The sequence below is a fragment of the Sphaeramia orbicularis genome, chromosome 18 (assembly GCF_902148855.1).
Source record: "Sphaeramia orbicularis chromosome 18, fSphaOr1.1, whole genome shotgun sequence".
Classification (NCBI taxonomy): Eukaryota; Metazoa; Chordata; class Actinopteri; order Kurtiformes; family Apogonidae; genus Sphaeramia; species Sphaeramia orbicularis.
In genome coordinates this window covers 31,407,218-31,433,716 of record NC_043974.1, presented here as the reverse complement: position 1 = coordinate 31,433,716, position 26,499 = coordinate 31,407,218, and the positions used below count along the sequence as shown (strand labels likewise).

The window sequence follows — 26,499 nt, the reverse complement described above, 5'->3', positions numbered from 1 at the left end:
TATATAAATAAATAAATAAATAAATAAGTGTGTGTGTGTGTGTGTGTGTGTGTGTGTTAATGTGTTTGACGGGGGTTGATATATTTTTGCATGTGTGTATATTATGCCTGGCTGTATATAAACTTAACAAAGGTCCAGTATTTGGGGTGAGAGGACAGTTGGATAGGAACTAGATACAAGAGTTTCATGATCAAGTTGTATGTTTCTTGTTGTTTATTTGAAAATTGAAAATAAAAAAGACCTTGATTAAAAAAAAATATTGCCATGGCAACACGTATGGAACTGTGAGGCTACTTAAATAACCGTAATTTTTATTACTAGGCTTTCATCACTGAGTTATTAATTTATCATGATGAATAAATACCAAAAGACAAACATGATGCAAGCGTCTGAAACCTGTTATCTCATAAATGCAGTTTTAACTTACTGCTGCTGCCTATAGAACATAACCACATGTCTCAATCTGACGTCCATTGATGCTTTAATCTAAAACGAGGGACTAGTTTCTGCAGGAGAAAGCCATATGGTGCGCTGAAAATGCTTTGCAGTAACATCAGGGGAACAAAAAATAAATAAATCGAAGTTGTTGATGTGCGTTTCTGTCCTATACGTATCAAAGAAGTGGTCCATCTGTGTCTGGATGTGTGGTTGTTTTAATCTCTAGGCTGTCAATATGACGCTTAGCGCACCTCCTCCAGCGTGGTGTCGGAGATGCCGTAGCTGGTCAGGCCGAGGTCAGCCAGCGCTAGGTCGAGCTCTTGGAACAGCAGGGCAAAGGTTCCATCTCTGGCTCCACCATAGGGCAGGATGTAGGTGATCTCTTGACCGATGCTCTCCAAGAAGACCGCCTCTGGGACATGGCGCCTCACAAGCTGACCCACTGCTGTCAAATCTGCAGGACAAATAACCGCAGAAAAAAAAAAAAAAAAAAAAAAAAAAAAAGCAACAAAAAACAAAAGCCCAAGGATGGCGAAATTGCTTAAACCCTCAGTGAAACCACACATTTGTACCTTGACATATCTTTCCATGACTCTTATGTATCATTATGTACATAGCGTCAATTTTGCAGTGATTACAACATACCTGGAGCTGTGACCTTTAAACACACCGAAACACATCAGTGGACATAATTCTCCTGCCTCATCCATTCTGAAGCCGGGTCTTAGTGAGAATCAATCAGGACAGTGTTGCAGAACGCACTGCATCCATTATTGATCCGCAGCCTCTCATACATAATTACTGCAGCTTTAACAACGACGGCTTTGCTGCTTTATGAAGAAGTAAATGGATCTGCCCCACACATCAGACTGAATTATTTGTGAAAACGTGCGCGTGGTAATAAATAAAAACCTGCCATCACTTGTGAAAATATGACTGAACATCAATGTGCTTTTTATAGAATTTACATCTTATATTTACATGTTATATGCTAAATAAATAAGAAAAACAGGCAGATTTAGATTAACTAACATGTAAATCACCTGTAGGATGGGTTTTACTTCACATTTATTTATTCTACACAATAAATATTAAGGTCAAGACAAGATTTGATGAAAAATAAGACTACTGTATATCTCTTACATGAAAAACAAAGACGTTTATGGTACATTGTGTAGGATTTAGTGGCATCTAGTGGCAGGATAGGGGATATATAATGATCGAGGCTCCTTTATTTGAACCTTTCTTGTGTTTTTTAATAATAATAACTGCACTTATATAGAACTTTCAATCATAGTGTTTTACAATACAACAACAAAAGAGTAAGAGCACATAATTACATTTCACCACTGAGGTACTCATAACTCTACACACACATGGTACAGCATCCCCGTTACCATGGTGATGAACTTTGGTTTCTGGTTGCTCTGCTTTATCACATGGCTGTACTATGTTGGGGCAATGTGGTCAGATTGTGACATCAATTTATCAGTTCAGATTATTTTTCATCCAATGAGAAAATGGACGCTCAGACTTGTGTTCTTCTTTGATTATCTGACATTAGATGCATTACTTATTAGGGGCTCGGGCATCGACACGAGCACCTCTCCCCCATTGCAAAGCAATGGGAGAGAGGTGCTCGTGGCGAAGCCACGAGCACCTATTGTTCTTCCGCGCGTTTATTATTATTAATATTATTTTTCATCTTCCGGACACATTTTCGTCCGTTAATAGGGCCCGAACCGCTGTAAAGACCCCTGCACAATATACATCAAAACGTGCGGTTTCATCGGGAATAGCGGGCTATGTATTTTTCGTAGAGATTCGTGAATTTTTCGCAGACTTATTCGCAAAAAACATGCGAAAAAACTCCCATAGAAATGAATGGGGAGAGGAAAAAATCTGCCAGAAAAGTCCACTTTTTTCCAGACACTACTACTTCGCCATACTTTAACCTACAGACTTCATTTAAACTTTAAAATGCAGGCATTTTTGTCCTCTCCGCATGAATGTACTTGGTATGAGGATGGGGTTTATGGTTTTCAATAGGTGAGTCTTCAAAAACCCCTGGGTTGAGTGAAAATTCTCAAAATTTCCTGAGTTAGAGTGTGTGATGTCATCACACTAGAGTGTGAGAGCAGAGAAAATTCAACTGAAAATTCTCTGAATAAATCGCCCTCCCGGCCAAACGATACATCGCAGGCAAATGATATTTTCCAAAAACATAGCCATGGTTCCTGGGCTTCATATGAACCCATATTTGAAGACCTAGCTCTTTTTAAAGTGAAATGGCAGACACTAGTTTGGAGGCTCATCCCTTCTTTCCTCCATTAACTCTCCATTGTAGCGGATTCCTTCTTGTCTTGGTCAGTTGACTGTTTTTACACTGCTCTAACTCAGTCATTTTTCACAGTATGGGGAAAAAACTTAGATCTGTGTGTTCTCCAGGTCTCTCTGACGCTCACGGTTATTTCGGTTTTCACCTATCTTTTACGGTTTTCCTGTAATTCGCAGTTTTCCGGGACCTGTTCTGAGTGCCTCACTCAGTCTATTCCTGCTGCTCTGTGTCTCAGTTTCATTCTGTGTGTGTCAGTGCAGCGCCGTTGCTGTGGCAACAGCCCCTCTGCTCTGTGTCCCAGGTGTGTCCAATAAACCCAATCAGTCTGACATGTTTCTGCTCCCATAGCAACCCTGGAGAGTCCATAGCAACGCTGTGTGTGTGAGAGAGTACTGATACTACTACTAATACTAGTACTACTACTAATATTACTACGACTACAACTACTACTACTAGTATTACTTCTACTAATAATAATACTACTGATACTATTAATACGACTACTACTTCTACTACTACTTCTAAAAATACTACTACCACTATTTCTACTACTACTACACTTACTAATAATACTACCACTACTGTTACTACTACTACTACTACTACTAAAAATACTACTACCACTACTTCTACTACTCTTACTAATACTACTACTACTACAACTACAACTACTACTACTAAAAATACTTCTATTAAAACTACTACAAATACTACTACTACTACACAAAATTCTACCTCTACTACTACTACACATACTACTACAAATACTACTACTACTACCAAAAGTACTATTACTACTATTACTGTTACTTCTACTCCTTCTCCTCCTATTACTGATGGAATAAACTGATTCAAACTGATTCTCACTCTCTCACACACACACACACACACACACACACACACACACACACACACACAAAGAGTATAGAACACAGACAGTTGAAGCTCAGGTGTCAGGTGATCAGCATCAGCCAATCAGGTCACACATGACTACAACTAATGGGGAGAGGAAAAAATCAGCCAGAAAAGTCCACTTTTTTCCAGATGCTACTACTTCGCCATACTTTGACCTACAGACTTCATTTAAACTTTAAAACACAGGCATTTTTGTCCTCTCCTCATGAATGTACTTGGTATGAGGATAGGGTTTACGGTTTTCAATAGGTGAGTCTTCAAAAACCCCTGGGTTGAGTGAAAATTCTCAAAATTTCCTGAGTTAGAGTGTGTGATGTCATCACGCTAGAGTGTGAGGGCAGAGAAAATTCAACTGAAAATTCTCTGAATAAATCGCCCTCCCGGCCAAACGATACATCGCAGGCGAGTGATATTTTCCAAAAACGTAGCCATGGTTCCTGGGCTTCATATGAACCCATGTTTGAAGACCTAGCTCTTTTTCAAGTGAAATGACAGGCACTAGTTTGGAGGCTCATCCCTTCTTTCCTCCATTAACTCTCCATTGTAGTGGATTCTTTCTTGTCTTGGTCAGTTGACTGTTTTTACACTGCTCTAACTCAGTCATTTTTCACAGTACGGGGAAAAAACCTAGATCTGTGTGTTCCCCAGGTCTCTCTGAAGCTCACGGTTATTTCGGTTTTCACCTACCTTTTACGGATTTCCTGTAATTAGCAGTTTTCCGGGACCTGTTCTGCTCCAGCCTCAGTCTATTCCTGCTGCTCTGTGTGTCAGTTTCATTCTCTGTGTGTGTCAGTGCAGCGCCGTTGCTGCGGTAACGGCCCCTCTGCTCTGTGTCCCAGGTGTGTCCAATAAACCCAATCAGTCTGACATGTTTCTGCTCCCATAGCAACCCTGGAGAGTCCATAGCAACGCTGGGTGTGTGAGAGAGTACTGATACAACTACTTATACTAGTACTACTACTAATATCACTACGACTACGACTACAACTACTACTACTAGTATTACTTCTACTAATAATAATACTACTAATACTATTAATACGACAACTACTTCTGCTAAAAATACTACTACCGCTATGACTACTACTACTACTACTACTACTACTAAAAATACTACTACCACTACTTCTACTACTACTACTCTTACTAATACTACTACTACTACTACTACTACAAATACTACTACTACTACTACTAAAAATACTTCTATTACTACTACTAAAAATACTACTACTACTGCTACTACTATTAAAATACTACTACTACTACAAATAGTACTACTACTACTACAAAAAATTCTACTACTACTGCTACTAAAATACTACTACTACTACTACTACAAATACTACTACTACTACTACTAAAAATACTACTACTACTATTACTGTTACTTCTACTCTTTCTACTTCTCCTCCTATCACTGATAGAATAAACTGATTCAAACTGATTCTCTCTCATACACACACACACACACACACACACAGAGTATAGAACACACACAGTTGAAGCTCAGGTGTCAGGTGATCAGCATCAGCCAATCAGGTCACACATGACTACAACTGATGAATACAGTCTTCTGTCATGTCTGCTGTGTTTCTCCATTTCACCGTGTCATTGTCCAGCTACATGCTGCTTCAGGCTGGACTTGGACATGACCTTGTAATGATAAGTGGGACCTATTGTCCAAAATGACTTTGGACATACTCCCCCCCCAAACACCAGTGTGTGGAAGTTGATACTTAATCAAATAATTAATGCCATATGTGTCATACTGTGTGGAAATTTGGAGCAATGTGTATAAGACATAGACCCAATTATTAAACAGAAAAAAAAGCTATTGTTTGTTTATTGTCTATTTCATTCTTAAGAACAAACACAGTCCACAGATCCATCCAATCCACTGATCCAACAATCACCCCATAAAATACAAAACATATTCACACGAACAGTGAGAATAATATTAATGCTTAAATAAAAAGTAAATGTTACAGACAAATTGAAGACTTCAAGTTCATATATCTATTAAAATCATATTTATAAATGTTATTTGCTATTAATGTTAGTTAATGCCATTAGAGTGATAAATAAAGCTGGATATCTTCAGTCAAGTAATCCATTTTTTGTAGGATCTGGTATATTAAAATTTCCTGATATTGTTTACTTAAAAACAATAGAAATTATTTTTTGTGCTAAGAATAAAAGTCTTCCTGTTTGTATCCATATTTTTTTTAAGTTAAGAGAAGGAAATTATAATTTAAGAGGCCTATTTGTGTTTAAAACATGAAAAGTAAGAACAAATGTTAAATATCATTGTGTTTCTGTTATTGGTGTCACCAACTGAAGGATGAATTGAAATTGTGCAGCTCGTTGAGTTTTAAAAAAGCTTTCATTTGTCACATTCTTAAGGGCCATTAAGGTAAAATAATCTCTAAGTCACTTATGAAATTGGATGTAGACTAATTTGTGTTAATGTTTTATTTGCTGCAACTTCAGGTAATTCAAAAGATATGAGCAGGAGAAGCATAAAAGAGCCTCTGGCTTCAGCTTCTTCCTTTTTCAGTTACCAGTTGTGTAAACTGTATTTTCTTTGTATGTATGTGTCTTGTACAAAACCAAAATTAAAAAAATATTCATTCATTCATAATAAAATATTTTTGAATGTATTCTCTGTGTGTAAATTTCCCTCAAATGGTAGTATCATATATGGGAGGTTGTGTGATGTTCTTCTGTCCCTTTAGGAAAATGTCATGGACTTAAACAGGCAGAGGACAGTGAAAGTGTTTGTGGAACCAGGAAGAGGACACTGAATATGCTTGTGTAACTTGGACAATGATGTACAGGACAGAGGAGGTTTTATTCATTTGTATCATCTCCTAACATCAGTAGTAGACAGTATGGACAGTGAAAACAGGGGATTCTACAGCCAAAACGCTTTACCCTACATTTTTCAAACTTAGGCCGATTAAAAGAGCATTGTTTTCTAATCAAAAACGTAATACATGTTGAGTATTATCACCACAATTGTGTAAATCACAGCCAAATAGATCTAAAAGTTGTGATTTTCTCTATGGACTTCTGTACAGCTCCGCTTGTTTCCTTTATAAGAAGCCATGTTATTAACTCACACACACGACTCTACAGCTTAAATGCTTTATCCTACATTTTCTTTAACTTACCCTGAACGAAAGAGCATCATTTTCCTTTCAAAAACTTCATACATGTTGTGCATTGTCACCACAATTGTGCAAATCATAGCGAAATTGGTCTAAAAGTTGTGATTTTCCACTGCCTCTCCTGTCTCTCATACAGTTGTGTCTGTGTGAGTGTGAGAGGAGCCATTCTGCCTCCATTTGCTGCTGCGAGCTTGGTCCCTCCCACCATATGATTGGTTAGACGCACAGAATGTGTGTTCTGATTGGTCAAACCTCTACAGTTGAATGAATACAGTCCCATTAGACTGGCGGTTCTACTACGACATTTTGTCTGTGTTGCTCCGTGTGCTGCTTGCTGTGCGTACACTGAGACAAAGTGGATTACGGTTGGTCTGCAGATTTCGCATCTCCATTGCCTCTTTTTTGGATTTCCTTGGACTTTTGGATTTCTGGATCCGGCTAACGGTGAGTACCTGTGCTTTAGACATTGAATATATCTGTGCTTTGTGATTTTCTATCTTTGAAAGTGTCCTAGTCCTGAGTGATGTGAATGGCTAACTGTTAGCTAACGGTTAGCTTATTGTTCTGCTAAAGGCGCCTCTGTGGGGAAAGCTAACTTGCTGTGTTCATCTCATTTTGTCTTTGAAATCAATTAATTGCTTTGATTGTTTAGTTTGACGGATTTCTTTCTGTTTTATTGGAGTTTAATGTGTAGATTTGTGGACTTTAGTGTCTCAAGTTGCATTTTTTTTTTTTTTTATGGACTAAGCAGAGCTGTGAGATCATGGGTATGTGACAATTTGTACATTTTGCTGTTAGCTGAAATCACTGCTATGAAGCCGTTAACAGTGTGTTATATGGACAGATAAAATATTGCTTGTGCCTCATAGCGTTTACTTTAAAAGTAGTGTGGTCAAACAGGAGCTTTGAAGCATTTTTCTCCTTCAAGCTATGGTGGTGTAGATGTGAAAGATGTGTAATTAAAGGAGTTTTGATTTAAAATTAAATAACATAACATGGATCCCAATACCAGTGCTTTGTTCCATTATGTTAGAATAAGTTTTATCTGTCATTTAGGACATAAGTAGTATAATGTAGTTTTTTAAGACATGTTGCATGATAAAATGTTTGTATTTTTATTACCATGGCAGCATTAAATACAGTGTAATATTCATTCTTTGTGCTGTGGAAAAGACCAGTTCACCTGCCTCTGCTCCAGAGAGGTTGCATGTTATTAAATTCACTGTCACATGGGACACTTCCTCTGAGTAAACATGTCTGAATTGAGTTTTAAGCAAGAAGGAATTTAGCACTTTGATTCACTTTTACCTATTGTCAGGCTTTTATGTGTCTTCTTTTGTAAAATAGTTGTTAGCCATTTGAGTTTGAGTCAGCAGTGACAGTAGATTTTTGAAATTTGTCAAAGTACTTTAATCATTGTCTAGGTGTTGTGTTCTATTAAAGCTGCTCTGAAGATTTTATTTATTTATTTTTTAATGTTAGTCTTGTGGAAAAGGCCATTTAATTGTTAAACTGCAGCCTCAACTGGGCGAGGTCAAGCACGTCACAGATGGACAGCCCACTACTTTTAGATTTATAACTTTTGAATCAGACAAGTTTAAGACAAATATTACACGTAGTTGGAAATGTCTAAATGTGATCTTAAATATACTCAAAGGGCAAAATTTTGTTTCAAATATTTTTAACTGAGAAATATCAAAAACTACTGCATCATGGATGGACTAAAAATTAACATCTATTTGTTGCAGGAATTACAAAGTTCTCAAAAGTGAAGTTCCTGTGATAATTTCATCCTCAAATATTTTCAGTGTATACCTTAAACCCTCTATTTTACAACCTAGTAATTGGTTAGGGGGAAAAAAAAAAAATTGATCATACCTAAATAGCAAGAGTTTTGAAAAATGGCAGCATCATGGATGGACAACAAAAGTAAATATCAAATTAAACATTTTTGTATTTCAATTATTTATTTATTTATTTCACTTCGGTACTTTTTTTTTTTTTACAATGTTTACAACATAAAAATAATATTAACAGTATATTCTAATGTTTTTTGCATAGATATATGCATTTATTAAGCATATCATGGTAGGTGTAGGTACTGAAGTTTACCTTCAGTATCATGTGATCAAAGAGATATTTTCAACATATAAGTTTGCACCACTGAAGTGTTGACAGCTAATAAGAACTTAAAGCTTTGATTTATAGCTTTGCTCAACTTTTTTTTTTTTTTTAACTTAAAAGGTAAAATAGCCTAAATACATAAGACTTAATTTATCATTTATATTCAATAACAATATACATTTATATTCAACAATAAATATTATTAGACAATAAAAACTTGTCATTTAGCTGAAACATATACTGGGCAGTGCACTGTCATCAGTGCTGATTGTCACAGATGGAAAAACTTTAATCTCAGATTAAAGTCTGTTCTTCAATTTGAAGTTGAAATATCAAGTTACAACATAAAAATATGACGTGTTAGGTTCTCTTTCTCAAAATTTGAAGATTTTATGTAGCATTTTTTATATCCAAAAACTTTTAAACACACGTCACAGATGGACAGCATTTCAAGCAATCTGCAACATATTAGGATGAATAAAAATCACATTAAAATGAATTTTTTTCCAAAATTTTAAACTCTGTGTTTAGAATATGACATAAATAATATAATAGTCAAGCATCAATGTATTTGGAATAAATGTAGTTTATTTAGCCTATGAGAGTTTACAAAATGAATCCAGAATGATGACAGAACCCTTTGTCACTTTCCAAACATTCACACTCATACAACGCCTCGACCCCCCCCCCCTACAATTTTTTTCGAATTTCAAAATACATTTTCCTGAAAATATAAGTATTTTACCTACATTTGGTATAGATTATTGTAATTTAATATTTTGGACCAGATGTTAACCTTCCCTTGACTTCATCCAACTGCTCTGTGTCCACACAGACATAGTGAAGACATTATATATTTATTAGAATGTATTGCTGCTAATATTGATGTTAACTAGTTTATAGCACTGATTTGACTGAGTGTTATATGGACGGATAAAATATTGCTTGTGCCTCATAGTATTGCTTTAAAAATAGTGTGGTTAAACAGGAGCTTTAAAGCATTTTTCTCCCTCAAATTGCGGTGGTGCAGATGTGAAAGATGTGTCGTTAAACAGTCCCTCCAGGATTTCGCAGGCTTTTTTATTTATTTATGTATTTAGTTATTTAGTTATTTATTTATTAATTATTGTTGCAGTCTAAAATGCCTGATTTTGTGGCAGCTTTTCCAAAAAATTGCAGTGAAAGTTGCAATGCTTTGAGGCTTCTTTTATTAAAGTCACAGGAACATGGGCATTTGCAAAATAGGTAGAACAGTCTTTTTTTTTTTTTTTTTTTTTTGAGTTTTTAGCCTTAAAAAAAATCCAGGAAGAAATTATTTTAAACCAAACAGGCTTTTTTTTCATTCATTCAGCTATTTGTTTTGAGTAGAAGAAAAAATTAAATTTGTATACAAGATACTAATATCAGAGCAAATACATTAATAAAGATGATCAAGACAAAATAACAATTGCCATGTACACTAGTAAATAAATTCAATATGTATTCTTCAAAAAGGAGTGGGAAGAAGAAAACTTATTAAATCCCACCCCACCTCACATTTATACAATGCAACACATGACTTTTGCTCTTTAGTGATATAGTAGAATATTTAGGGTTAGGGTTAGATGGGTTACATGCACACACAGAGACACACATACACAAAGAGACTGACTGCTAATATTGCTGTTAACGAGTGTATAGCAGTGTTTTTATCTGAGTGTTATTTGGATGGATAAAATATTGCTTGTGCCTCACAGTGTTTGCTTTTAAAATAGAGTGGTTAAACAGTAGCTTTGAAGCATTTTTCTCCCTCAAATTGTGGTGGTGAAAGATGTGTAATTGAAGGAGTTTTGATGTTAAATTAAATAAGGTAACCTGCATCACAGTGCTTTGATCCATTATGTTAGAATCAGTTCTATCAGTCACTCAGGACATCATGAGGAGTATAATATAGTTTAAGGCATGTTGCATGATAAAATGTTTGTATTTCTATTACCATGATAGCATTAAATACAGTGTAATATTCATTCAGTGATTTTAGCTAACTGAGTTTTATTTGTCTTTCCATTGTTGCCTCGCTGATTGGTCAAAGCCTTTGCCTTTGGACAGCCTTTGGATAGCCTTCAGACAGCCTTCGGACAGCGTTTGGACACCACACGACACCTCACCTCAGTTCAACACATTTCACCTCATCTTACACACATTTCTCTACATACATCATCTCTCTCTCTCTCTTCCTTTTGTGTGTGTTTGGAGATGCCTCGCAAAGGGAGAAGGTCTGAGGCCCAGAAGCAGCGCTGGAGGAAGCCTGATGCATCCGAGATGCCCACCCCCCCTCCGCCTATGGATGCACCCTCCTGCTCCCGCCCTCCACGGAACAAAGTATGTTTGTTTGAGCTGACGTGTTCATTTAAACAACCCACAATGTCTTCAGTATGACAGACTCACAGCATCCACACTGCGTCAAGTTTAACATGTTTAGAGTTAGCTTATGTTTAAAGTTAGCTTTTGTGTATTCTTTCTGTGTATTTTGTTCATTTCAGAGTTCTAGCATTACTTAGTAGTGCATGTTTATTAACGTTTTATTCTGAAGCCTTTGCACAGTTCACTTTTCTTAACACTGTGATATTCATATTTTATTTTATTGTTCTTATACAGTCCCCTTTTGCACCGTCTTGCTGCTAGATTGAACTGAGCTGTTAAACTAATTTTCATTGTTCCTGTGACAGTGACAATAAAGATCTATTCTATTTATTCTCTGAACAGACGGTTGGATCCACCCTGCTGGCCGGACCGTTCTGGAGAGTGGATGAAGTGCGTGCTAGCTGTCATGCACGTAAGTACCCAGCTGTTTTTATCATTAAATATCTTGCCAAATTTTGTTTAGTATAACACCCATTTAAAATTGATTCTCCTGTTTTCATTCACCGGTAGAAAACAGTGATTGTTGTATGACCTGTTTCTGATTGAAATTCCTTTTTAATCCTCTTTTGCTCTGTCTTTTTGTAAACAGGCCGCGGTACTGGTTACCGCCACAGGGTCCTTCAATGGCCAACTTCACCCTTCACTGGGCGTGGCCACAAGTTGGTTATTCCACCTGAGATCCCTGGCAAGAAGGTATTACTATTGTTGCAGTTCAGTTTCTTATGGAAGTACTTTATATGAACTGTATTTGTGATTTTCATGCTAAAGCTGTGGTATTTCTTTTGCAGTTTGTTCTGATTGTCGGGGACTCCCATCTACGCGCTCTTGTAGATGGTTTTATCGGGATGCCGGAGTCTCAGCTGAGCTTTGGCTTCCTGTCGATCCCGGGTGCATCTGCTTCGGAGATCCGCACCGAGGTTCTGCATGCCGCAGTTCCTCGTGCTCCTGACGCTGTCTTCGTCATGGCCCCCAGCAACAACCTCACCAGCTCCACTGTTGACGTGGCCGGAGTGGACTTTGCCAAACTTCTCACTACTTGTGGCAACCGCTGGTCGAAGGTAAGCTTTTTTTACATAAATTTTAACTTTTGACTTTGGGAACATGTGTATGATTTTGCCTGATAATGTATTCTTAAATTTTCACATTGTGTTTTGTGCAGGTTTTTGTCGTTGATTTCCCCCCCCGCCTGGTTGTTGACGCCCAACACCAGGACCTGCTGAGGCAGGAATATCGACGTGTAGCTGCTCGTATGGGTAAGAGAACAAGATTTTTTTTTCATTCATTCCATGTATTGAATAATCAAAACAACAAAGTTACAAACTACATTTTAACAGTTCTTAATGGATAGTCATAATGGATATACGATGATTCATGTTTTTTTTTTTTTTCCTCTTTTTCAAGGTGTGAAGTACTTCACTGCTGCAGAGCACTTCCCCCTGAGCAATCTGGTTTTGTGGAGCAAGGACGGTGTAAGTACAGTATCTTTGTGAGAAACAAAGTTGTTGTTGACTTGAAAAGTTCAGTCCCATCAGATGCTCACTGAGATGTCAACTGTTTGTCTCTCTTTTTAATGTCTTATTTCTGCAGGTCCATCTGAGTGATCGAGAGGGGATGGGGATCCTCGTCCAGTTGCTCTGGTCTGCTGCCATTGAGCAACTGGAGACACCACCTCCTACGCCCCGGGTCTCTCCCAAGCCGTCACCTCTGGTTAGGAAAGTCACTCCTAAACTGGTTGTGAGGGAGAGTTTCCGTGCTCCACCCAGCCCTGAACCCCGTGAGTGGAGGACCATCAGTCAGGGCAGCAAGGTAATGGATGCATAAGATAATGTTTGTGACTTAAACTGTGGCATCATTGTGAAATGTCATGTGATAAAATGTTGACTTTAGTACTAATGATAGTTTAGCCGTTGTTTTAATTCAATGTGATGCTTTTTATTTTTGCAGACAAGCCATCCTCGGGAACCTCCCCAGTCCAGAGGTTCAGCCCAGCTCAGGATGGCTCACCAGCAGGTTTGTGATTTTTCAGATAATCCTTCAGGATGTTGTTGGTTGTTTTTTGACAGGACAAACTGTAATCAGTAGTGTCGGTTTTGTGTTTTACAGGAGGAGGAGAGCTTTCTTCCACTGAACCCCATCTATTTCAGTGGCACAGCCCTAAGTGCCATGGAGAAAGTCTCTCCCTCTCACCTGTCTTGCCTGGCGGACTTTAAGCCTTCTCCAAAGCCTAAGAAGGTAAGTTGACTGATTCACATTTTATCTCCTGTAGAAGGCTTTTATAAAACTTCTAATGTGTAATTCATGACAGTTAATTCTGCAAATGCTTTGCAGTATCACATGTAATAAAGTAAAACTAACACATAATAGTAGTCTTTGATTGAAATCAGCTACACTAAAATATAGTTCTAAATTGTTCTGTACCTATTCAAGTTGGTTTAATTTGTATCTTATTTGGTTGGCACAGGTGGCGTCCTCTACTGCTAAGTGTCGGTCCCGCCCGCGTGACAGAACCCCTCCCTGCCCCCGTTCTCCAGTGAACGAGGTACATAACTTCCTGTCACAGCTGACACACTCCGTATATTTGCAGCTCATTCACTTACATCATTCAGTGTCTTCACAGAGATGAGTGGACTATCCTCATTGTCTAAAATGCTATGATCTTTTGTCAGACGGCTGGAACGCCTCCAGCCCCGCGTTCCTGGAGAGCGGAGGACGACGCCCCTTTAGACCCTGCTTCCTCAGCTCAGGCGGTAAGTTTTCTTTCCTTCATATATAATGAATGCGGTTGTTGCTCATTTTTACTGACTTTGTGCATTGCAAAGCTATTAATGACACTTTGGGTTTGGAATTTGATTGAAAACATATATATATAATAAATAAACATTTATGACAGTCGTGTTTGTCTAAAAGAGAAGCAGTAATAACCATTTTTCAACAATGATAGTGTTTCTAGAGACTTGTGTAACTTTGTGCTTTGTGTAACTTTAATGACTAATGTTTAACTGATGTTTCTGATGGCACAGGTGGCTGCTCTGGCAGCAGTGAGACGGCCCAGGACCATGGATGGGCACCCCCCCCGCTTCCCAACTGCAGTGCACAATGTAAGCTTCCTCTGACCACACACTGACACAAACACTGAACAATGGCAGCTTAGTGTCTTCATTGAGACATCTACATCGTCCACACTAAAATTTACTATTGTTCTTCTCATCTGTCATCAGCTGGTTGACTCACCCCCAGCCAGACTGTCCTGCAGTTTGGGTGAGACAGACACCCCCCTCTGTTCTCCCATTACAAAGGTAAGGATTAATCCTCTTAAATAAAATTTGTCATCTGAAAATTTTCCTTTCACTGACATTTTGCTGTTCTGTGTATTCAGACGGCCAGGGTTCTGACCCCCTCACCAGATGGACAGGCCTGGACCATCACAGATGCAAACTGCGATCCTCCTTCACCTGAGAAGGTATATTTTCCTTTCCACAATCACAACATTTATAAAACACTCAGCTGCACCTTTGCTCAGCGTTTATATTATTGAAAATTTATAATAACCAGCTCCTTTTCAGCACATCTGAATTGTCTGCAGGTGATTAAAGGAGTTTAATTAAATTAATTTAATACATGTGCTGATTTGTCTCTGCGTGAAGTTGCTTTATATTTGAAGATTCACTGGTGTTTTCATTTATCAGATGGCCCGAACACCGACTCCATCCAAGGCCCAGTCACCCTGGTTCATGACGGCTGCATCCACCTCAACTGAAGCACCTACAGAAGAGGTAAGTTCATTTGTCTGATGGACACGCTACATATTGCATTCAGGTACACTGTTATTGTTTAGTCAGTGATGATTGTTTTGTGTCTGTGTGGTTTACTTCAATTGAGAAGCATAAAGACTTCAAGGTAATTGCATTCAATTTAGAGTAAATGCTTAGTACAGAACCAGTGTCTCTCACCCTGGCTACTGCGGTGGCAGTTGGCCCTCTCCCACTGGTTGAGATGCGGCACTGTGTCGCTGGCGCTTGGTTGCCGGGGTCGGTGGCTGCCTCCTGGTGCGGATGGCTCCCTGAGACAGCGCCTCCTCTTTTACTTTGTGGTCCTCTCGTGCTCAGTCAGTCTTTTTAAGTGTATGTGTGCTTGTGTGTGTGTGTGTGTGTGTGTGTGTGTGTGTGAGTGGGTGGGTGGTACTGATTTTTGAACTTGTATGTAAAACACTTTGTGCTACATCCTCAGTGTATGAAAAGTGCTATGTAAATAAAGATTGATTGATTGATGGTTGATTTAATGTTCATGACCAAGTAGTTTGATATGGGATAGTGCCAATTATAGGTAGTGATTATCAGAAATAGGAATACAATATTAACCCTTAGTGGTCTGAACCTATTTTTGCCATTTTTGAGTGCTTTTGATTTTGCCTTTATATACCATATAAAGAAATGTTTATTATACCCATGTTTGGTATCTTTGTGCTTTTTCAGCGCAACTTCATCTATCTCATCTGTCTATTATTTTTTCACTTTAACCTACTATATTAACACAAAAGGCCAAAAAACACACAAGAAATAAAAAATCTGATTTGAAAAATTCATGTAATTTATTGCATAAATAACACAAAGATGCTTAACTTACCTTTTCAAAGACTTTAAAAGTGAATATTGGTTCCAAATATTAGCTATATAAAATCAAAATTGTAATAAATTAAAACTATACTCAGATATTTGACATAAAAGCAGATCTTTACATAGGCGTTTTCTCAGGTATTTTTCTACCTCCCCCCACCCGCCCCACCCCTGGTCCTCCCGGGTTCTGCATATGGATCAGGTGGGGGTCATTCTCACCCTTACCTGTAATGCTAATATAGTCTGGATTAGAATCTGCAGATTCGACCAGTTTTTTCCGTTTTGAAATAGGACAAAAAATGTCAAAGATATGGTAAGAAATATAATGACCCATAACATAATAACCCATAACATAATAAATTTGCAATTTTTTAAATGTAATAGGCCAATAACATAATAACTGACCAATAACGTAATAAAAGTCCTAAACCGATAACGTAATAACTTTTGACCAATAACGTAATAACTTATTATGTTATCGGTAATAACTGTTGACCAATAACGTAATAACTTATTACGTTATCGGTTGGTTATTACGTTTTTGGCCTGATTAAAAAAAAATTTCTTTGCAAATGTAATAACTGAGCCAATAATGTAATAATATATTAATATCAACGTATTTAAGTTTCATTTGTTAGATATAACTGTGATGAAATCCCCCCCCCCCCCCCCCCCCCGATCTCTCTCTCTCTGCCCCCTCCCTGTGTATTTGTCTATTTAACTTGATGGTTAAAATGATCTCTAGTCGTGTCTGCTGCTCCTTAGCCTTTCAAACTATCTCAAAATGAAATGGAAGCACACATGTTTACAAACATAGACAATGGTGTGATATGAAATATGTATGACATTTAAGACATGTAACTCACTCTTGAAGATAGCATTTTTTTCCCACTGTTAACCCTGTAAAACCTGAACCATTAAATCATTGACAGAAAATTCCAGATTTTATTTATATAGTGCCAAATCATAACAAAAGTTATCTCATGACACTTTACATATAGGATTGGTCAAAACCAGACTCAGAAACCCAACAGAATCCTCCAGGATCCACTTTTTTTGTTTTGTTTCCTGAAAAAAGATAGGTTTTGTATTTTGGCCATCGATATGTTGTGTAAAGGTAATCAGTGATCAATTTTCTTTGGTGAACAGTTCATTTTATTGAAATTCTTGCATATACCACACACAATCTTATATATTTAGTGCAGGAGGACGTAACATTATTGAGAGTGCATTCAAAGTTAACTGACTATACCTAGCTAGTTGTTGGCTAGCTATTATCATTATAAACTATTACAGTTTGATAATATCAGGGAGTATAAACCTTTTTAAGCGTTTGTCCCATATTTGATCTATTCAATTTATCCATTCCGTTCCACAAAATTTACCAGATGCACGCACAGACGTATGCATACACATACATACACACTTTTCTTTAAAAATGTTTATACCCCCTGATATTATCAAATTGTAATAGTTAATAACAACTAGTCAACAGTTAGCTAAGTATAGTCAGTTAACTTTGAATACACTGTCAATAATGTTATATCCTCTTGCACTAAATAAGATTGTATGTGGTATATGCAAGAATTTCAACAAAATGAACTGTTCAAAGAAAACTGATCACTGATTACCTTTGAACATGTGTCCTAGAAAGGAAGCAAGGAAGTTTGGATAACTGAAGAAAGTCAATGTCACACCATTGCCCTCTAGTGGTCAGTTATGGGAAATCAAACAATCCTTAACAGTGAAAAAACTACTATCTTCAAGAGTGAGTTACATGTCATATATGTCATACATATTTCATTTCATACCATTATCTGTTTGTACACATGTGCTTCCATTTCATTTTGAGATACAGTAGCTTGAAAGGCTAAGGAGCAGCGGACAGGACTAGAGAGGATTTTAACTATCAAGTTAAATAGACAAATACGTGGGGGGGATTTTTTTCACAGTTATATCTTATAAATGAAACTTAAATACAGTGATATTATTATATTATTACATTGTTGGGTCAGTTATTACATTTGAAAATTTTTTTTTTTTTTATCAGGCCAGTAATGTAATAACCAACCGATAATGTATTAAGTTATTACGTTAATGGCCAAAAGTTATTACGTTATCGGTTCAGGACTTTTTATTACGTTATTGGTCAGTTATTACGTTATTGGCCTACATTTTAAAATTATCGTTATTACCTTATTTGCTTCTACACCCACCCCTACCCCCCCCACCTCTTTCATACTTTTATTCACGTTTATTTGCTCCGGTTTCAAAATGTCATATCTCCAGTTGTATTTGCTCTATCAACATCAAATAAAAAGTGGGAGAGTGTTTCAAGTCTGCACTTTCAAATGCAATCCCCAGTGGTCTACATGACGGACTTCCAACGCTACGACGTGTTGAAAATATCATGTGATTGAGTCACAGGGCCATGACTGTGGACTCCTAAGGGTTAACATTCTGTTGACCTTATAACAGGTACTAATAAAAGCAAATATAAAAACAAACAACCCCCCCCCCCCCAATAATAAAAAATACTAATTTAATTCATAAATTAATACAAGACAAGTTTTTTTTTAGAACACATGCTTAGTTATTTACAGCAGCTATCACTAATCCTAGAATCAGAAATACTTTATTATTCTCAGACAAAATTTTGTAAGTAATAATATGAAATGATAAACAATGGAAATAATATAATTATATAATAATTATTGTTAAATATACTAATAATAATAACAAATATCATTGAATAATATTAAAATAACTCTATCTAAATATAAAACTTTAAATATTATTAAATGTATGTTAATGTAATACACATTAATTTAAAAAAATATATATATTATTAAAATAAATAATTGTATGCCTCAATCAATCACATTTTATATAGTGCCAAATCAATATCATTATTAATTTATCAAATTATCAGTTATCTCATGACACTTGACATATAGAGCTGGTCGACGTGTATAATTTATTAGATTACTTAGATGGATAGATAATACAAGAACATGGAAAAAGTAATAAAATTCAAATTTTTAACATTTCAGGATACAACCAGGAGCAAGACTCAGCGTGTGGAGTCAATCCAGGCCAGTCACTGTCAGAATGACGATAAGTATGATGTATTCTCGCGTAACCATCAGTGCAGCTGTAATGCACTGACATTTTTGGCATTCCACGCTGAGGGCTGTCATTTAACCAGGACTGCACTCGATAGAGTCCTGGAACTGGGAGACTCGTTGTATACTAAGACCAAATGGAAGCTGATTCTTGACAAAACCTTCCAGAGCAATCACCTGACAGTTGAGGAGATGCCAGGTGAAGTCTTAACAGACAGACGTTCATATTATGTCAGTAAGAGTGACATCTTTTGTGGCTGTCTGAAAGCATCCAGTCCAGGAGGAGTGCAGTTGGGGCTGCCGCTTGCTACCCAGCTGGAGTGTCTAACAGCAGAGGTCAGCCATGCTTTAATCCTCGTCGCTCCAGAGGTCATTGCCGTTTTCCGTAACAAGTCTGGGGGGTATGGAGTGTTCGATTCCCACTCCAGAGACCATAGAGGCTTACCTTCTTATCATGGCAAGGCGATTGTCATGACTTTCACAGAACTCTGTGACTTGGCTGACCACCTCCACACACTCTTCAGAGATCGTGGAGAATCTGCTACGTACGAGTTTGTCCCCATTTCCTTTCACACTGACAGCCCCAGTGACCATCCTCAACAGTCTGCGGGAACCGAAGTCCTTGATGACCTTTCTGAAACTGCTCTCCCTGTATTGCAGTCAGATAGTGCGACAGCTGACTCAGGTAAGATTGAGGATGACTTTAGAAGTTCATCAGCTGTCCCACAAACATCAGTAAAGCTCTCCAAAATGAGCAAGGACCGGAGGAAAAAAGCCATGAGGAGAGCACGACAACAACAGGCACCAGCTGAAGACAAAGCGGTGTCTCAAGGACTCAGACGGAAAAAAAAAAGCGATGATGAAAGGATGAGGTATGCCAGTTGTGCCGAATTTCGCCGTAAAAGAATTCAGGCACAGAAAATTCACTATGTGGAGGACAGCCATCGTGAACAACGGCTGTTGTCATTTCAAAGTTATTATGCAAAATTTCAAATGCAAATAAGAGAACGGTTGGTAAAGCGGTACCATACAGATCTTGCATTTCAGGGCAGGCGGAAAAAGTACCTTGTCCAGAGGTACCGTAGCAATCCTTCTTTTCAGACCCAACAGAAAAACTACCTTGTCCAGAGGTACCATAGTGATCCTTCTTTTCGGACCCAATGGAGAAAGTACTATGTCCAGAGGTACAATACCGATCCTGCTTTTAAGAGTAGACAGAAAAAGTACCTTGTCGAGAGGTACAACACCGATCCTGCTTTTAAGAGTAGACAGAAAAAGTACCTTGTCCAGAGGTACAACACCGCTCCTGCTTTTAAGAGTAGACAGAAAAAGTACCTTGTCCAGAGGTACAAGATGGATCCTGAGTTTAGGCTACATCACATCCAACGCTGTAGCCAACTCAGAAGACGCAAGTTGGCCACCGACACTGGCTTTCAACTGCGTATGAAATGGCAGAGAGCACTGAGCATCAAGAGGAAATACCGACACCTCGGACCCCCTCACCAGCCAGTGCTCAATTCTCAGATGTCGGCAGCAATAGCAGCATTTCGTGCAACCGTCAGTCACGGACCCACGTATGTCTGTACAGTCTGCCACAGGACAATGTTTCCGAATCAAGTCAAGCGATGTAAGAGAGAGAAATACTCCACCAATGTTAAAGTGGCAGAAGCTTGCTTGACCGGAAGCTATGTTCATGTTTGTGACGCCGAGTGTTCCTTTCCTTGCTCTTTTCCGCCAGAGAGACTGCAGGAGTGGATCTGCCACAATTGTGACAGCCATCTCAGCAGAGGGAGGATCTCGACACATGCAGTAGCGAACAATTTGGAGTTGGCACCCATTCCCACGGAGCTGGCCAAACTCAATGTGCTGGAAAGACAGCTCATCGCGAAAATCCTTCCATTTGCGAAAATAATCGCCTTGCCGAAAGGCCAGCAGAGAGCTGTCCACGGAGCTGTCGTGTGCGTTCCGTCGGAAGTGGAAAACGTCGTCAATAGTCTTCCACGTCCCCAGAGCGAAGCACAGCTACTGCAGGTGAAGTTGAAGCGTCACATTCGTTTCAAAGGCTACCAGCACTTCTACACTGTCAGCATGAAGAACGTGCTGGCAGCCCTGGCAAAACTCAGAGAGCAACACTCTGAGTACGCGGACGTGACCATCAATGAGGAGGCCACGTTCGAAACCTTTCTCCATGAGCTGGACGACGACCAAGACTTGCAGCACGACCGCGCAGATGCTGCACAGTGGGGAGAGGACAGCATGCTTGATGAGGAGCTGCTGCAAGCGTCAGAGACAGACGCACAACTGAGTCAGCAGCCCGACCGAGCTGACCGACAAGGGGAGGAGTCGAGACCCAGTGTTGCTCCGGACACCGACATGCCGTCACCAGACTTTAGGCGGGAAATCCTGTCCGAGGATATTGCGGGGGAAACTGTCTTCGACGACCAAGACTCGCAGCATGACGGCTCAGATGCTGCAGAGTGGGGAGAGGACATACTCGACGAGGTGCTGCTACAAGTGTCTGATAGCTACACTGACCTAGACCAGGGCAATTTAGCTGCAGACACAACCGCTGAACAGCAGGAGGAGCTAAGACCCGGTCTTGCTCTGGACACCTGCATGCAGCCACCGGATATATCGCAAGAAATCCTTTCTTATGGTGACGGCATATTCAGTGTTGCTCCCGCCCAAGGCAACAAACCAGTGGGATTCTTTGCGATCCCCAAACTGGAAGCAATGGCATTTCCCATCCAGTTTCCCACAGGGGAGAACACGCTGGATGAAGACAGGCCCGTCAAACTGTCTCCCAGCAGGTACTTCAATGCCAGGCTCTTTGGGGCAGATAGGCGCTTTGCTGAAGACCAGAGCTATCTTTTCTTTGCACAGTTTGTGACTGAGACGCACATCGCGAGAAGCAGCATGTCCATTCAGATGCGTAAAGGAAAGAAGCTCACTAAAGATGGGAGTGTCATCAAGAACTCCATGCTCCAGGACAAAGAGGAGGTGGAGAGATTAATTCAGGCAAAAGAGGCCACACGGTTCATGCAGCCTCTCAGAGGCACGCCTGCGTATTGGCACAAAAGCCTGAAAGATCTTCACGCGATGCTCAGGCAAATGGGCAAACCAACATTCTTTGTGACCTTCTCGGCAGCTGAGATGAGATGGCCTGAAGTCATTCAGGTCATCAAAGCTCAGCAAGGTCAGACACTTGGAGACTTTTCAGAGCTGGACTGGAAAGCCAAGTGTGACATTCTGCGCAGCAACCCCGTCACAGTGATGCGCATGTTTGAAAAGCGGGTCGACTCTCTGATGTCGGATCTAATCCTCTCAACGGCGCAGCCAATAGGCGAGGTAGAGGATTTCTTTTATCGTGTGGAGTTTCAGGCTAGAGGAAGCCCACACATACACATGGTGGTCTGGGTTAAAAATGCACCCGTCTACGGTGAGGATACCGACTACAAGGTGTGCAAGTTCATCGACCGCTACATTTCCTGTCAGATGCCTGACCCCGAGACGGACCCGGAGCTCCATAAAATTGTCTCTGAGGTTCAGGTGCACAGCAGGAACCACTCCTCGTCCTGCAGGAAGGGAAATGTGTCGTGTCGCTTTGGCTTCCCCAAGTTGCCGATGGATGTCACTTGGATCAGTGAGCCGTGCACCGTTGATTTGCAAATCGACGGTGTGGAAGAAGGTAAAGATCAGGAAGGGCAGAGAAAGGTATGGAAAGCGATGATCCAAAGGCAGCAAAAGGAGGCCAAGGATAAGCTTCAGGTAATCAGGCGTGTCCTCATGGATCCGAACGCCTCGTTCGAAAGCTTGTCAGATCTCCTCCGCCATTGCGACTTGGAGCACGAGGCATATATGAAACTAGCTGAAAACCTGACAAGCGGTAGCGTAATCCATCTGAAGCGACATCCGAAGGATTGTTGGGTCAACGCGTACAACCCAGACCTGCTCCGCGCTTGGAACGCCAACATGGACATCCAGTACGTCCTCGATGAGTACTGTTGTGCCATGTACATGATGTCCTACATCAGTAAGCCGGAGCATGAGATGACAGAGCTCCTGAATAATGTCATCATGACCACCAGAGAGTCCGACATTAACCAGCGCGATGAGATGAAGACCATCATGCAGGCATACGCGAAGCACAGGGAGGTAAGTGCCCAGGAGGCGGTGGCTCGCACGTGCAGTCTACCGCTGAAAAAGTGCTCGCGGTCAGTCATCTTTCTTTCTACTGATGAAGAGGGCCTGAAGATGAGTCTTCCCATGAATCGACTCATGGATTTGGCACCAGAGTCTGAGGAGGTCTGGATGTTGGGGGTGCCTGACAAGTACCTCTACAGACCGCAGACTCGCGAGTTCGAAGTCATGTGTCTGGCCGAGTTTGCGTCGGACTACAGGGTAGTCTATGGCCAGCAAGCACAGCGGGAAAGTGCCATACCCCTTCTTGACGACAAAGGCTTCATCGCAAAGAGGACGACGGGAAAACCAGCAGTCATCCGATTCGCCCGTTTCTCTGAAACCAAGGTGCCAGAGAAGCACTTCAGACGACTGCTGAAGCTGTACCTCCCCCACAGATCCGACTATGAACTGAAGGACGAGGGTCACCCCACGTACGAACAGTTCTACAAACGTGGTCGATGGCGGGGAAACGCCGTCAGACGTATCGTGGACCGTAACATGGAGCGATACGAAGGAAAAGGCGCAAATATGGACAAGGCACTCCAGAGCGCTCAGAGTGGTGCTGTCCTCAACGCGTGGAACACCTTCGCGCCCGAGGTTGAGGTGGACCGGGACGAGTGTCTTAATCTGCGAGAAATCATCCCGGAGGAGCACGAAGAAGACGCTGTCCCGGACTACGAAGTCCTGGATGTTGGGGAACCGATTCCCAGAATTGAGGTGCCTCGGCTGAGTCCGGACTTTGTCCGCAAGATGTTTCAGAGTCTGAATGAGACCCAGGCCTGCGTCTTCTACAGCATTCGGCAGTGGTGCCTTCGACGCGTGTGGGGCCACGATCCAGAACCGTTTCACTACTTTGTCTCGGGTGGAGCTGGTTGTGGCAAGTCCCACGTCATCAAGTGCATTCATGAGGAGGCAACAAGGATTCTTCGAGAGCTCCCCAGATTCCGTGACATGGCCGACATGTCCCAGCCTGCTGTGCTGTTGACCGCGTTCACAGGCACAGCAGCTTTCAACATCGCTGGAAAAACGTTGCACTCCGTCCTCAAGCTCCCAAGGTCCCTGGAGCCGCCGTACCAGGGCCTGGGCAATGCACTTGATGAAGTCAGAGCGACCTTATCTTCCGTCGAAATTCTGGTCATCGACGAGATCTCCATGGTTTCCAAGAAGCTGTTTGCCTACGTCAACTGGCGATTTCAGCAGATCAAGGGAAACCGGAAACCATTCGGTGGCATTTCTGTCCTCGCCGTTGGCGACTTTTACCAGCTTCCACCGCTGGGTAGAGCCAAGCCGCTCTGCATTTACGAGGAGACGGAGTTTGATCTCTGGAGAGATCACTTCAGCATGGTCAACCTGACGGAGATCATGCGCCAGAAGGACGACCGAGCTTTTGCTGAACTCCTCAACCGACTGCGAGTCAAGCGCAAGAAAGATGCTCTGAGCGACCATGACAGACGGTTGCTCATGCAGGCAGTCACCGATGGCAAGGATTGTCCAGCAGAAACGCTGCACATCTTTGCCACTAACAAACAGGTGGACAGTCACAATGCGGCGACCGTAGCCGCTGTGCTCGAAGATGACGTCGACATTGTTGCAGAAGACTACAGGAAAGATGTCACGACGGGCACAAAGGTGCCCGTGCACAAGGTCAAGGGCACCAAGAGAGATTTGCCTGACAGCATACTGGCTGCTAAAGGAGCACGTGTTATGCTGATCAGGAATCTCAACGTGGAGGATGGTCTCGTCAACGGAACCTTCGGAACCATCTCCAATATTGTGACTGAGAGACATGAACCAAGAACTGTTAGGCTTCTTGGTCTGCAGCTGGACAACCCCACGGCAGGACAGACTCTTCGGAAGAAGCTTCTTGGCCCCTCGGACAACTTGGCGTACATCGAGAGATCCGAGGAGAGCATTGGGAACAAGGGCGGAGTTGTGAGACGTCAGTTCCCCATCAAGCTAGCCTTTGCGTGTACGGCTCACAAAGTTCAGGGAATGACAGTGACGTCGGCTGTCGTGAGCCTGAAACGTGTCTTTCAACCGGGAATGGCGTATGTGGCACTCAGCCGCACCACATCGCTTCAAGGTCTCACGGTTATGGACTTTGACGAGAAGAAGATCTACGCCGACCCGGCAATCACAGCCGCTCTGGAACAGATGCGCAGTGCGAGTTTCCAGAGCACCACTCCGCTGCTGCATCACATGAAGTCGACTGAGCGAACAGAGACCACTGTGACAATCGTCCACCACAACACGCAGGGGCTTCCATCTCACATGGTGGACCTGAGGGTGCATCACGAACTCAGGTTGGCAGATGTGTTGTGTCTCACCGAGACGCATCTGTCAGGGTCCCCTGTATCGGAGTCCTTCTTTCTGGAGGGACACAACATTTTTCAACGCAGTAGACGGGCGTCTTACACCGCATGTCCGGACATGGCGGCAAAAGCCGGTGGTGGAGTTGCTGTGTACTGCAAGAGCACTCTGACGGCAGAGTCTCCGAGGTGCACGCAACATGTCACAGACCTTGAATGTCTCGTTATTAAAATTGACGCACCAGTCAAAGTGCTAATAGCCACTGTGTATAGACCCCCAGATTTCGGTTTGCAAAAGTTTTTGCCAAACCTCAACACCCTCTTGGACACATTAGAACTCATGGATCACCAGCCCATCATTGTTTGTGGTGATTTCAATGAAGACCTCCTTTCCAAAGGCAAAAAAAGCATCAGAGATGCACTCCTGTCCAGAGGCTACACACAATTGATCACAGAGTCTACTACAGACAAGAACACCTTGATTGATCACATTTACATTTCCCAACCTGCTAAATGTGTTCAGTCAGGTGTTCTCCAAACATATTATAGCTATCACAGTCCCATCTATTGCATTTTGACTGGCTAAAACTCGCTTTTTTCCCACCGCGTTTATCAATGTCATCACCTTTATTGGCCATTTTAAAATATCTAAGGAGACTCAGCATTTTGCGCTCGTCACACGGTTCCAGTGTCGTGTCATGTGTTTTCATGTGACATGTTTCCCGCGTCGTCTTGTGGCACATTTCCTGTCTCACGATTCCAGTGTCATGTCATGTGTTTTCATGTGACATGTTTCCCGCGTCGTCTTGTGGCACATTTCCTGTCACACGGTTCCAGTGTCATGTCATGTGTTTTCATGTGACATGTTTCCCGCGTCGT

The 26,499-nt window shown here is 40.9% G+C and overlaps 1 protein-coding gene across 1 annotated transcript in view; it reads right to left on the bottom strand.

Annotated features, from left to right (window-relative positions):
* LOC115438332 (phospholipid-transporting ATPase ABCA1) overlaps positions 1-26,499 on the bottom strand; it is a 419,337-nt gene that overhangs the window by 197,261 nt on the left and 195,577 nt on the right. The window contains exon 25 of the mRNA XM_030161907.1: positions 690-892. Coding sequence (XP_030017767.1) covers positions 690-892 — 203 coding nt within the window. The remainder of the gene's footprint in view (positions 1-689; positions 893-26,499) is intronic.